This window comes from Momordica charantia (assembly GCF_013281855.1).
Source record: "Momordica charantia cultivar OHB3-1 chromosome 6 unlocalized genomic scaffold, Mcharantia_2.0 BLBB01000006.1, whole genome shotgun sequence".
Taxonomy (NCBI): domain Eukaryota; kingdom Viridiplantae; phylum Streptophyta; class Magnoliopsida; order Cucurbitales; family Cucurbitaceae; genus Momordica; species Momordica charantia.
In genome coordinates, this window is record NW_028275164.1 from 28,148,317 (window position 1) to 28,163,040 (window position 14,724).

Genomic DNA, 14,724 nt, shown 5'->3' on the forward strand with positions numbered 1-14,724 from the left:
AGGGAGGAGAGAGAGAGAGCGAGAGGAGAGAGAGAGAGTATATGTGGTAGCTGTAGATATTCTCGGTTTTTAAGTTCATAGAATTCCTGAGAATGGAAGCACAGGAAAATTGGTGCTCTGAATGCCTTTAATGGCGGAGTGAGAAACAGAGACAGGGAAATTCAAGAAGGGGGTGAGTTGAGAAATGAAACTAGCAAGTTTCGTTTTCAATTGGTATCGTCGGCTGCAGCGTTCTACGAGTCTCTTCCTGCTGAACAAGTGATCGAAATCCGCCCCGATCTTTGATGGCGAAAACAGGTGTGTTTGATTCTGATCCCACGGTCATGGGGAAGGCGACGGAGTTGAAGAAGGAGTTACAGAGACTCATTCTGGCTATAATAGACGACGACAATTACTCCACCGACACCATCGATCACGCTAAAGAGATTCTATGTGCCCTCAAGGAGTTGAAACTCCGGAAGAGATCGCGCTCTTCTAATCTTTACGAGAACCTCATCTGCCCTGATCAATTCCGCTGTCCGCTCTCCAGAGAACTCATGAGAGATCCTGTTGTTGTATCTACTGGCGAGGTTTGTTTCATGGCTCTCTGCTTTCTAGGTTATGTTGAAAGAAATTTGCGCGTTTCTTGATTACTTTTTGTTTTTTCTTATAAAAACAAACTAATGTGTTTGCGGTGTTCTTGTTTCGCGTTTCAGTTCGGGGGGTTTTGTTTGTTTCCCCCCTTCGCGTTGAAATCCTGTGTTTGTGGATCAAAACACGAAGCGCATAGAGAAACGATAATTTGAGAACCTGAGTGTGTTCTTCTTCTCACCATTCCTTCGTCTCTGATTTTATAGTCCTGTAAATCTGCTGTTTCGGAGTGTCTTCTTCTTTTATTCTTCTTTAAATTACACCGTCTTCTATTTGGTGGACAAGAGGTTATTTCGAAAATAAAGTACTTTCGAATTCGATATTTACAGTCTATTGGATTTTCAGGTTTCTGTGCTTTTTGGATTTGGGTTTCCAATTTGATGATTTCTGTTTTGTGACTGTATTATCACTGACATTGCATCTTTGTATTTAATTTTCGAGTTGCTGTATTCGTGTTTCGTGTTGTATTTGAATTGAATGCAAGGTAACGAATATTGACTGTGAATAAATATGGATGATTTTCCTGGAAATCTGTATAATCATTTGTTATATGTATAATTTTGGTGGACTAGATACTAATACCATTATGAATCCTTTGTTACCTCAAGACATGCATTATGGTCGTTTCTGAGTTTTATAATTGTTACATTTTATTTTTACCTTATTGCAGACATACGACAGACCCTTTATCCACAAATGGTTAAAAGCAGGAAACCGGACGTGCCCCAGAACTCAGCAAGTTCTTTCACACACTAACCTCACTCCCAATCACTTGATTCGTGAAATGATTTCTCAATGGTGTAAAAGTCGGGGAATCGAGCTGCAAGATCGTGTTCATTATCTTGATGACGACACGATAACGGAGGCTGATAGGGATCAGTTCCTTACGTTAATAGAGAAAATGTCTATGACAATATCTGAACAGAAAGCAGCTGCAAAGGAGCTTCGCATGTTGACAAAGCGGATGCCCTCATTTCGAGCACTTTTTGGTGAGTCCCTTGATGCGATCTCTTCGCTGCTTAGTCCACTTTGTGGAGATAATTCACAAAGCAGTATTCACACCGACCTGCAAGAAGATGTGATTACGACCCTCCTGAATCTGTCAATCCATGACAACAACAAAAAGCTTGTTGCTGAAACTCCCAAGGTAATACCTCTTCTCATGGAGGCGTTGAGATCGGGAACCATGGAAACGAGGAGCAATGCTGCTGCAGCCCTTTTTACTTTGTCTGCTCTCGACTCAAACAAAGCACTTATCGGGAAATCTGGTGCCTTGGAACCGCTTATCGACCTTTTAGATGAGGGACATCCATTAGCTATCAAAGATGCTGCTTCAGCAATATTCAATCTTTGTATAATTCATGAAAACAAAGCAAGAGCTGTGCGAGATGGTGCAGTTAGAGTGCTTCTAAAAAAGATCATGAAGCAAATGCATGTTGATGAATTGTTGGCTATTCTTGCAATGCTTTCAAACCATCCAAAAGCTATCGAAGAAATGGGAGAACTTGGAGCTGTTCCTTTCTTGCTCAGAATTATCAGAGAAAGTCCTTGTTCACGTAACAAGGAGAATTGCATCGTGATCATCCATGCTATCTGCTTATATGATCGCACGAAGTGGAAGGACATAAGGGAGGAGGAGAAAAGCTATCGAACTATCTCCGAACTTGCTCAGAATGGGACTTCAAGGGCCAAGAGAAAGGCCAGTGGCATACTTGAGAGACTGAACAGGGCAGTTAATATGACCCATACTGCATGATGAAATTCTTGGTGTTGTCATGAAAAAAATTTGTAGATTCTGCCTCTAAATCCCGCACTCTGGTCTTCGATAAGACTCAGTCATCTGTTTGGGTAAATCTTCAATCATCTTTTCTGTATATTCTCTTTTCCTGTGGAGTCTAATTTCGATTTCACTACTGCCAGGTTCATCAGTTAGCACTGTGAATAAATGTGAAGTGAGTTCTGTTGATAAGTTTTTATTGCTTGTTCTTTTGATATTGTTTGGTTTTCCACTCTATCTGTTTCATTGAACTGAACTGAAGTGACAAATTTAGAACTGTTCAAAAGGAAGTGAGCAAATATGATTGGAGGGAAGGGAATAAAAGTGAGAGGAGACATGATTGTTGCACTTGCAAATGTTCCAATTGGATCTAACGTTGGACAAGAACAGAGTTAGTGAATGGTAACAGGAAAAAGTAATGTGCCTCCCTCAGTTTGAATGGTTTCTGTGATATCTAGTTATGTGGTCCATTGAAGATGGACGGAATAGGGAATATTGGATGCCTTCCACCTTTTTGTGAAAGATGTTCTCTCTTTTTAACCCATAATGGTGTGACACTGCTATACCTTAGACTTACCCCATCATCTCTTGGATTGCTTTATAAATTCCTTGTCACTCCATCTACTCCCCCTTCCCATTTTCTATCCGTTCAGTTATTGGTACAACACGTGGGAGTGATGTCTTAACCTGTTTCTATCCATTCAGTTATTGGTACAACACATGGGACTGATGCCTTAACCAATTGAGCTACGCTCAAGTTGGCTTCTATCCGTCATTGGTTAACAAGTCTCAAATGTCAATATCTTCCCTCACGAGCGGTAAGTTTCGATCCCAATCTCCTCCCCTTATTCGTAACGTATAAACTCCTCCTTTTGAATAATTTGTATTAGGAAGGGTGATTTCCCCTTTTCCCTTGCAAGTTCCTATGATCTTGTTTTGTCCTTGTTACAACTTTTTTGTGGATCTTGCTGCAATGGAGGTCAAAATGATAATTATTATGACTGTTTACAGGTTAGTTCAATCAAATACTTGGGAGATGTTAAGATTGATAATATTTTTTGTTCCCAATAGTTTTCTTTTTTAGTAACATCAAATCAAAGCAGGCTGCTTTCCAGTTTCCAGTCCCCTTTTTTGTGTATTTAAGGGAGTGAAAAGTCCCCTCCTGTCCCTGCTAGCTGGATATTTGTTTGTATATAGTCTTCATTTAAATATTCAATTTTCAACTAATTAAGATTGTGATGAGTGATGATACTCTTTTTAGCCATGACTTTGAAACATTCCATCTTATTTTATTTAGAAAATAATACCCAATTTACTATCTTTTTCTTCTCCAATTACTTTTGGAAGTATCACATACATTTTTTTTAGATTAAATACTTTCATTCCTATATTGTCCATATTTGTCACTTTCATCCTTATGCTTAACCAATTAAATCCTTTGGTCCTTGTTAGGTGTTCAAGAATTATTGAGCAATTCACCACTCTATCAAGTCATGTTTTCTATTACATCAATCTCATTTAGGTGTGGGCCAAGAGATTAATAAATTAAGGTAGTAGATGGGAAGATAAAGTGAAACTTTTAAAAATATTTAGAAATAAATTCAAGAGTACCCATATGATGTCCAAGTAAAGAACAAACAGATTTTGTTTTTTAGTACAACTGGGGTGGAGATTGATTTAAATTTATGATTCTTTGATCAGAATAGGTATCTTAACTCTGTGAATTATGATACAAGATAGTATAATGAAGTAAAACTTAAAAAACTTGAATTGCAACTATCATTTTTTAATACAATATATGGAGTTAGGAATTCAAATTCCTAGCCTTTTGTTATAGAGGCCGTAACCAGTTGAGTTATGCTCAATTTGGCTCAACTATCATTTTAAGTTTAGCTCACTTTCAATAATTTCTTCCAATTTTCCATTTTGTAACTTGGGCAAACAATGACATGATATTATTTTTTTTTTTATATATATATATATATATATATATAAAACATGTCATTTCACTAAAATAACAATTTAGTCGATGTACTTTCAAATTGTTAATAATTTAATTCCTACCATAAAAAATCTCATCAAAATTAAGTTTTGATTTTTATTATATAATAATCTAGTTTTTGTGATTTATAAATACATTTTGGTTTTTCGTCGATTTATCGATCTAGATATGTAACAACCTTAACAAAATTTTTCACGGACAGAAACTAAATCATTACAATTGGTTAAATTGTTACCAATTTATAGATATACACATATGATTAGTGAAGGTTAAGAATTTGGTTAGGAATAATTTTGAAGAGAGAGAGAGAGAGAGAGAGATAATAAAAGAAAGAAATCCAAAGAAGAGAAGGGTCTACCATGTGGCATATAATGCAAAGTATGGGGTTTTGCTGATATTACTCCATCACATTGGGGTCACCCCCTCCTCTCTTCTGTTTCTCTGTTTTCTTTTTCTTTTTTGTTTAAACAGTCTAATTGGAATCATAAGTTTTCTTGTTGCGTTCGTGTTCATGTTTCATAGTACGTGTCATAAACCAACCACCATGGATTGACCTAATGACACTGATTAGTAAAGAGAAAATAATAAGTTTAAATTTATGGTCGCTACCAATAGTAAAAACATTTTGTTAGACGACGGAAATACCAATGATGACGTCAGGAAACAAAATCTAAGAGAAAACGAATTAGGCATCTAATGGTCCTAACATAATTAAATGATGTATATTAGACTCTTTGCGTACCAGGCTCGTATTTGTTTAAACTTATAAGATTGATTGATATGTATGTAAATTGGCTTACACGCTTGGAAAAAGAAAATATCCTAAATTATATTTCTTAAAATGGTTTGAGTTGGAATCATCTCTCAAGAGATTACTTTAAAATGGTCCAAAAACAACCCTAAAATTCAAATGGGTTCCCTTTTCCTTAATTTAATCATTGTCATACAATTGTTTGTCTAGTTAATGTGTGGTTGGTGCTATAAGATACAACACAAGTCCCTATTTGCTTTTCTTGTCTACAATTATTTTTTTAATTCAATCAATTTTATATGTTCAGTCTGTTCATATGGACAAGTTTTAGTTGAACTGTTACATCAATTTTTTTAATATCACTGCTTATATTTGGATGACCTTCTCTCATGAGAAAAAAAAAAAAAAAGAGGCAAAAACAGTACACAACATTAAGAAAAAGGATAATTCAAGAAGGAATTTTGTGCCCTTCACAGAAAAAAAAAGTAGATTTTTTTTTTGTGGAAAATAAACTGTGGGTTTGTTTTTGTTTTTGTTTTATTATTATTAATATTTTGACCTGGCTGTGAGGTAGTAGAGAATGAAAAATCATGTGGTGTGCTGGCAATTCTGAAGTGATGTGAGGGAAGTTTTTGGCAGTCCAATAATTTTGGGACCTTACACAACAACAACCAATCATTTAAATTTTCTAACTTTAATGCTTCACTATGGTCAAGTAGTAATTTGACATTTCGCTTCTCCATTTTACGATTATCGATTAAATTTATGATCTAAGCATAGTTCATCTGAGTTACAAATCAGTCTCGAGTATTAGTAAGTGAGATTGTTAAAATATTAAATGCCCAATAGCGTGGAGAGGCTTATTGGATGATAAATTTCATCCTCTAAACCAATCCCCAAGTGGTAGCTTAATCTGCCCCTTGAGCTCGACTAATAACGAACTTGAAGAACCGCCTGCTTTATGCATTTTTTTTTTTGAATATCCACTCATTTTTAATTCAATATTCTTCTATAACTTTATTCAATTCTTCTGTAACTTTATGAAATCCACTTCTAGCAGTGCCTCCATTTCACCGTCGTTCCTCTACAACTACCTTTCGTCCAACATGATCACGAACGATGACAGGGAATTGCGCGGATTACTCCTTTTGCTCCTCAGAGTACGGGGTATTAGCCGTCTCATGCCTCTAATCTAAAGCTTTAGTCTAATCTTAGACAAAAGAGCAAGGAGGATATGAAGCACTATTGAGTAGACCAGGACTCCAACCAGGGTGGTTCATGATGGGCACTAATAAAAGACGGTCTCAAGCAGGGAAATTCAGGATCGAACAAATGGAAAAATATGCTTCAAAATACTTTGAGCCAGTCTACACCAACAACTCGTCGTTATCCTGTTATATTTAAAATAACTCAGTAAACGTAGACAAAAAATAATATCCAATATATGAGCAGACAATGTCCTGTAATGTAAGTTGAGACTTTCCATTGAAATCATCTGGACAGAGCCTTCTAACAACTAAGCCATATTCAAGGTTTTAAGTAGGAACTGTACAAGAAAATTACCAGATCATAACAACAATCTGCACAAGAGCAAATCAAAAGACAGGACCTCATACACTTAATTGACGGTACACCCTCAGAATGTCATGGAAAGCATGAGATGATACAACAAAGCAGAATTGACAATGAATACAGAAGAAATCGAGGAGATGATCAGAGGATTAACGACACAGGCACGAGGTAAGTTTTCCATTAGCTAATGACAGGCATAACCATCAACTTGATCGAGTTCCCCATAAAATAAAGATAACTTTCCTCAATCTGTATTATAAGCCCATCCATGTTTATCTAGAAATGCTTGTACTGCTTCCTTTATGGCTAAGTTTGGTACTAGCTGTGACTCGCTGAGTAGCTCACGCGTGATGGGATCGAAATTACCCACCTAGAAAAGGAAGAAAAGGGTTAGGATTGTAGCTACGAGACATGGAGGATGGCAAGGCGGGAAAATGCCGGTGCAAGATGTAATGTCACCTTCCGGAAATGGTCAAGAATCACCGCTCTCTCATATGTAACCCCGCTAGGTGTAATAACAGGATCGCGAAGAATATCAAGCGTGATTTTACAACAAAGATAATCAGGCACCTGAAAATATCAAATGAGTACCTCCACAGGATTTTAATGGAAAATGTTATGTGACAACAATGAAAAAACTGAATATAGCAGCAACCATCATGCTTACCTCAGATGGCGCATCCGCATCTGCAACTTTCTCGAACACACTTCTTACAGCCTTTAACTGTTTCCGATGAGCAATATCGGCTTCGTCTATGAACCCTTCTAGTTCAGAATGGTCAAGAAAATACTTTTGTTCAAGGGCTACCTCACAAGCTTCTCTGAGAACAGTAAACTCATCAAAATCAAAGAAGGGAAACAGAATAGATAATACCAGAAAACCACAGAGAAATCCCATCTTCTTTTTGAAGTCAATGATAATGATTATTGACTTTTTCAGAGGGGAACAGAAAAAACTTACTTCAAGTTTTACAGAAATGTGGAATATGATTATTGACTTCAAGAGTGGCATAGATCCAACTCTAGAAACCAAAATCCTGAACTCAGAAAATACTTACTTCAAGGTTTGCAATTCCCATGAACGTTTGGTGAAAGCTTGTTCCCACTCCCTGTATTTTGCTTTTGCAAGCTCCTGCCATATCTCTTCTACTATATAACTCTTCGGGTTTGCCCCCCTACCAAGATCCAAAGCCTTAAAAAAAAGGTCGAGTTAAATTTATGTTCATATAAACATGTCTCGAGTACAAATACTAATGATCTAAAATATTGTTGCATTCAAAATTGATGAATTCTTATATTCTTGAAGAAATTAGCTTGACCAAAACGTTCCCTGAAGAAATAAGTCAACACCACAAAAGTTATGCTTAGGGAAATTGCAATCTTCCAAATTGATTGGCTATATTTCCTAATAATGCAGTAGTTAATTGGACTTCATTAAACTTCAATTCTTTGAAAATCGTTCTGATTTCATTGCAATAGTGATAGTGATAGGACTCAAGAGGGTTAAGACAGAAGATCCTCTGGCTTGTGATAGGACACAAAGTGACAAGACATGATGGTAGTACACCAGGGGTCCAGGGGAAATAAGATTCTCTAGCTTCAACTTATTAGAGCCTTCTTTTCTCGACAACTTGTCTTTTGTGACTGAGTGGCTCTCTCCCTGATGTATACATTATATGTACCCTTCAGAAACTATAGTTTAAATGACCTTTGCGTTGCCCCAATCGAACGAATCTTTTGTTATGTTGTCTCCTACCCTTCAGCAACTTGTCTTTTGTTATGTTGTCTCCACCCAACTGCTAGATTCTCTGGCTTAAATTTTTACTAGACCTTCTTTGGAATCTACGGCTAGAAATAAAGAAAAGAACGTTTGACGGCTAAGAGAAGTATTTTGACACATCTATTGACAACTTTTCTTTTGGGGCTCTCTCTTGATGTGTGCACCCTTCAGCATCTTTGACAGCTAAATTGACCCGTGTGCCAATTAGACAAGTTTTTGATAACCTGCCATGGTTTTTATAATTTATAATATCTATAAAATTTCTTTCTATCTTTTTTTATTTTCTAACAAGAAACGAGACATTTTGTCCTATTAATGAAAAGAAACAAAAATTTTAACAAACTCCAAAGAGGAGTAAAAAGAAGAAGAAAAAAAATACAAACTAAATTGGGAAAATGAAGGAAAATTCTTCACATAATTTCGATAATGAACACCATCGAGAAACATATAATCTAGCCAACTCAAAACAATCGATTTAACTACAATGTTATCTTAAAAAATCTGTTGATTTCACTCCAACCAAATTTCCGAAATAATGACTTCGACCCAATTATTTATTATTATTATTTTTTTTAATGAGAAACAGTGAAGATCATATCAAAAACAACAAAAGGGAACAACCTAAAGACGTCGGGGGGAGGGATCCCTATAGCTAAAAAGTACATCCAAATACAAAAATGAAAGTATATTCAAGAGACCCACTACTCCTACTCTCTCGACAATAAAAATGTAATGTCTAGCTAGATGGCAGCTGCTTTTATATTAGTACTCTGATAGAAACCAAACAGCTAAAATATATTGAAAGAAAGATAGAAGGACTACAATAATCCCCAAGTAATTCAAGGTACTTGGACCCTCCCCTTTTGAAATCACTCAAGCCTAAACCATACTAAATAATTGCCTACCTTCATCCTTTCCTCCTCACTCTTATAATAAATCTCTACTAACCAAATCATTAACTAATTATTAATATACCCTTACTATTCTATTAATAATCCTGATTACCCAAGAATCATTCCTATCATTCTCCCCCTTAATTCTTAGCTAACCAACTGATATCACTTCCTCTATTACTATTCTTTCAGCTATGCAGCATGAAATGGGAGGAGAACCTCATCCTTAGAGCACCTTGAAAGGACTAGAGCAGGTGCCTGTGTGAGATGAGGTGTTGTAGTAAAACTGTCCATCCTAAACGTGCCCATGCTCCCCCTTCTTTGAAGTCTTTGCTTCCATTTGGAATTTTAAAATTCCTAAGAAAGTCGAGGTATTCTTGTGGTCCTTGGCTTATAGGAGCCTAAATACTCAAGATTCTCTCCAAAAGAAGTGTAAGAATGGGTCTATCCCTCAGTTTGCAGTCTATGCAATAGGGATGGTGAGGCCATAGACCACACCTTTTCATACATTGTTCTTTTGCGGCCCAGGGTTGGTTTTTCTTGCTGGATAATTTTGGCATTTCAAACTGGGTCCCCAGCCAGATTAATGGTTGGCTAGCTGGTTTGTTCCTAAAAAAGCTAGATTCCTCTAGAATTGTGCTGCGAGAGCCATTTTTGGCACGTTTGGTTAAAAAGGAACCGGTGTACTTTTGAAGATAAAATTCATACTTTTGATTCTTTTTGTAGGATTGTAAAACACACTTCTTCTTGGTGGTATCTCGGAGGGGGTTATCTCTACCCCTTTCCCTTGGGCTGTTTCGGTTTCGACTTTTTGTTTATAATATATTTGTCTTAGGAATTTTATGAACAAAAAGAAAAAAAAAACGTCCAGGCCAACACATAGCCCATCGCTTGGTTTTGTAATTGCACATCTTAAATATGCTTCCAAACCTCTGTTAACCATCCTCACAATAATTTGTGGATGGTAAGGTCAGCTGTGTGTTGTACTGTCAAAGAAGTTTGGACCGATACAAACTTGAACCATAACCCCATCTAAAGACCAACTTCTGGACATCTTAACCACCTGACCAACCATTTGTGGATGATTCTGGATCACACCCTTTTATCTAACCTTTTGGACCTCTACGGGTGACGACAGGGCCCTATTACATGATCCTTGCTTCTGTTAGGTGGTAACCTTGGCAGCCAGCTGAGTTTAACTTTCACTAACACACCTTCTGTCTCATCCCTTAAGACTTAAGAGTTACATCATCAATTTCCAATAGATTAGGGAGATATACTTGAGAATGCGATGATTTGCCACTCAGCCACCGTAAACTTAATTTGTAAGGTTTTCCCGAACAGTTGTAGATCCCAACATAGACCGCCATTTGGATACTCAACATAACTCCCCAACGGTAATACTATCACTATCGTCGGGTCTTATAGCTTAAACACTACTTTGTTACACACAACCCCTGTGCCAAAGCTCCAGTCACCATCACCACCTACTACACACCTTTGCGTGTTAGTCATAAGACCACCCTTTTCCATATAACTATAGCCATGTTGATTGCTCCTCCACGGCAATCTCTTGTTTCCCTTCCTTCTCTTAATCATGAACCTTCATCACCTACAACTCTCTTACGAACCATTATGGGTGGATCATTGGTCCAAAGGGACTAAGGTTAATTAAGAGGGAATGGGTTCAAATCCCATGATGGCCACCTACCTTAGGAATTAATAATTCCTGTGTGTTTCCCGGCACCAAATGTTGTAAGGTCAGACGGTTGTCTCGTGAGATTAGTCGAGGTGCACGTAAGCTGGCCCAGACACTCACGGATATCAAAATAAATAAATAAATAAACAACTCTCTTACTTAGGCTCTCAGAATCTACGTTGCAGCCATGAACTTTTCATCAGATATAATACACAAACTCTTCTCCTCCCTAGGCAACCTTTACTCAGAGCTGCAAGGGAACTTAAAAAGGTAGTTCCTATTGATAATCCAACGTATTATCCATTAATTTACCTTCACAACACTGTCCTCATTCTGTCCATCAAAATTCGAAAATTCCTCTCAAAAGGTAACCTATCAGTTATTTCTTCCTCCACATGTGTCGTTTCTTTCTAACACTTCTTTTTCTTTTTTTTTTCTTTTGGTATGAAACAAATATTTCATTGATGGTATGAAATATACAAAAGGCCACTAAGGTAATTACAAGAAAGCTCTCCAACTTGTAATAAGATCATTTAGAGAGTAATTGTTAAAAGGGGTAAAAACATTTACACCAACTCAAAGCTAGAACAATAACTTTATGAAGAAAGTTTTCAAAAGAGAGGGTTTTATCATTGAAAACCCGATGGTTCCTTTCTAACCATAAGGACCATAAGATCATTTTTTTCTATGGATGTGTTCAAATCATGCTGTGATTTTCTCGTTCGAAGACTCAAAATTATATTGCTCTTATTTCATTTTCATAGTACTTAAAGCACAATTCTTATCAAAATATCTAAATACATGCAAAATGAGAATAGAAACTACCTACCATCATACAAATATAAGAGACTCCCGCAGGTTCCTTGCCAGACTAACCCCTAGTTATCTCCTATTTTCTCCCCTTGAAAATATGCATATATCATAGTAGACAATCCAATCTTCTTCACAGTTTCATCTATATGATAAAATTAATTGTTTTTATCCCAAAAGCAAAGTTTGACAAGAAATAATAATAACAAATAAATCAACAGTTACCTTCTCCAAATGCTTGATTCCTGCTGGATATTCTTCATTTTGTATTAATGATAGTCCTAACATATAATGTGCCTGCAAATAAAAAATTGCCAACAAATATGAAAAACAAGGAAATCAAGAGGGAAACCATAAAAAATAAAAAATAAATAGGAAGGGAGGATTATCGTTAATCAACATTTCAAGATCAGACAAATGCATGAAAATTGAAAATATGTAGGGCGGTGGGAGGAGGAAGCAGGATTTGAATCATGCGCTATGCAGCTATATCACAACATTTTCTTCACCACCAAAAAATTTCTGGATATGAATGTCAAGACAGAGGCAATATAGTGGAGCGGAATGCAAAGTTTTGAAACAGAAATGCTCATATGAGAAATTCTGAATCTATGACACAAAAGATATTATAGACTTAATAGAAGTAAAGGAAATTTAAATTGGCCCATCCAACAAGGAGAGGGTTATAAAAAAATTCAATATGAAACTGATAGGAATGAAGAGTGGGAATCAGCATAAAATTTTCATTATTGTGTTCACTGTTCACTTAAATATGATTTAGAATATGTAAATGGAAATGGTAAAAGTGACTGCTAATGTTTTCTATAAAGGTAAGAAGACGTGCTTCCAAACTGATAAAAGCATTAGAATACAAGGAAGCAATAATACCTTGACAGAATTGGTATCAAGCTGAATAGCTCTCCGGCAATCCTCCTCCACCTTCTTCCAATCACTAATATCATTTAAAAAAAAAAAGGTAAACCAAGTATAGTTACCACAAGAAGAAGTTTTCATTCTTCTCCTCAATCAGGAAGGGGGAAAATAGATTAAGAGAAAGAATTGAAAGGAACAAGGATAGGTGCCCGTACATACTTCCGCTTGCGATGACACAAAGCACGGTTCGTCAAATACACAGGAACATTGGGGCAAAGCGTAATTGCCTTCAAAGCCAAACAACAAAAGTACCCCAAAATCAATAAAGACGATTAAAATCTACAGAACCCACAATCAATTGTTCAATCTGCTAATTCCAATGAAACCCAAATAGTAATCACAAACAACAATCCAAAACAGGCGCGCGCAGCGAGAGAGAGAGACCTCGGTATAGGCTTCGATGGCGGCTCCGAGTCGACCTTTCTGGAAGTAGTGGTTGCCGTCCTTTCTGAGAAGCTCGGCCTGTTTTGCCGCGCCAGACAAGGCCACGCCCGGCCCCATCACAATCTACGGCGATTCTGTATGAAAGCTTTGTGGGTTTTGTACGGGTCAGGCAACAGAAAAGAAAAGAGAGATTCTTGCACAAGTGGGATTTGATGAAGATTGATTGGGCGAATGAGGGAGATGATGGAGGAAGTTCAGATTATGGAAAACGGAAGAAAATAGAAGCCAAAGGAGAGAGCCATCTCTTTTGCTTCAGAGAGAAGAGAAGAGGGACGATTTCAGGCAAAAGATGTTTGACGCCAAAGTCTACATCTTGCTTTAAATCTTTTGTACGGATAATCAGAAATTTCCCATTGTTTTTCTCTCTCTCTCTCTTTTTCTTTTTTCTTTTATTTTCTATCTAAATAAACACCATTTTTTTTTTCTTTTAACTCGAAGGAAAAAAATGCAAATCCCACAAATTTAATATATTTTTTTTGGGGTTAGAGAGTAACTTTTAGTTTTACTATAAATTTTACCATGTGATATGTACAGTTCAAAAGTTCGATTTCTTATCTCTACATTCATTTAACTATAAAGAGTTATCAAGTGTGATGTAATTTCAAGTATGTTTTTAATTCTAAGACTTTATTTGATAGGAAAGTTTAAGTTCTCGCGGGGTAGAACTAACTTTTCAATTTCAAAATTTAGTTCAAATTTTAATGGTTTTTTTATGTGATTCGTTATAACGTAGATAATCTTAAAATAATGGAATAAATCAAACTTCAATCATTTCTTTAAAATATTGGGAATGAATTTAAAAAATTGAAATTATATAAATATATATATTTGGGAGTGATTGACTGTAATTATCTTTAATGTCGAAATCACTACAAATAGCATGTTCGACAATGATTATTGAATGATTTTATAAATATCCAAGATCACTTTTAATTCGGTCAATCACTCACGAAGTCATATCAAGTGATTTTTTGTCAAAAAAAAAAAAATAAATAGAAAATTAATTTTAAATGGTTATTATTTTAAATCTCAAATTTCAAATTTATCTTTTTGTTTCACCTTATTTTTCATATTTCTAAAATTGTTGTCCCTCTATAACTTTGTTCATCTTTAACTTTGTTTATTCTCTATTTTTTTTTTCTAAAATTTTAGTAATATCTCTACATTTTTAGTTATCATCTTAGTTTATTTATATATCTAAAATTTTCGTCCCTTGCTCTCTAAAGCTATTTCTCTAAGATTTTTGTTTTCCTCTAAAACTTTTATCAAATTATCTTTTTTAACTTCAAATATTAATTGTACCACCTTATGCCCAGGATTCGACACATGTTTGGTCAAGCATACTTAACTTTTGAGTTCTTATAATTAAGTCATGGAAAATGAAAGTGCACATTGTTAGTAAAGGTCATGAATATCAATTCTTTTAAGCCTTT

The 14,724-nt window shown here is 35.9% G+C and overlaps 2 protein-coding genes across 3 annotated transcripts; one reads left to right on the top strand and one right to left on the bottom strand.

The window, feature by feature from the left end:
- PUB9 (plant U-box 9) lies at positions 1-2,599 on the top strand. 2 transcript variants are annotated; one of them, XM_088125872.1, is made up of 3 exons: positions 428-569; positions 696-793; positions 1,301-2,599. In XM_088125872.1, the coding sequence occupies exon 3, from the start codon at positions 1,415-1,417 to the stop codon at positions 2,384-2,386; it is 972 nt and encodes a 323-aa protein (XP_087981998.1). In that variant the 5' UTR covers positions 428-569; positions 696-793; positions 1,301-1,414; the 3' UTR covers positions 2,387-2,599. The 2 variants fall into 2 exon arrangements, with proteins under 2 accessions (XP_022159455.1, XP_087981998.1); XM_022303763.2 differs by lacking the exon at positions 696-793 and having other exon boundaries at positions 1-569.
- A 4,024-nt stretch (positions 2,600-6,623) lies between these two features.
- Positions 6,624-13,595, bottom strand: CHIP (carboxyl terminus of HSC70-interacting protein). Its single transcript, XM_022303771.2, has 8 exons — positions 13,232-13,595; positions 13,007-13,074; positions 12,803-12,866; positions 12,140-12,211; positions 7,791-7,924; positions 7,400-7,553; positions 7,192-7,302; positions 6,624-7,102 (listed from the first exon to the last, which is right to left on the bottom strand). The coding sequence occupies exons 1-8, from the start codon at positions 13,346-13,348 to the stop codon at positions 6,977-6,979; spliced, it is 846 nt and encodes a 281-aa protein (XP_022159463.1). The 5' UTR covers positions 13,349-13,595; the 3' UTR covers positions 6,624-6,976.
- Between the last annotated feature and the right edge of the window lie 1,129 nt (positions 13,596-14,724).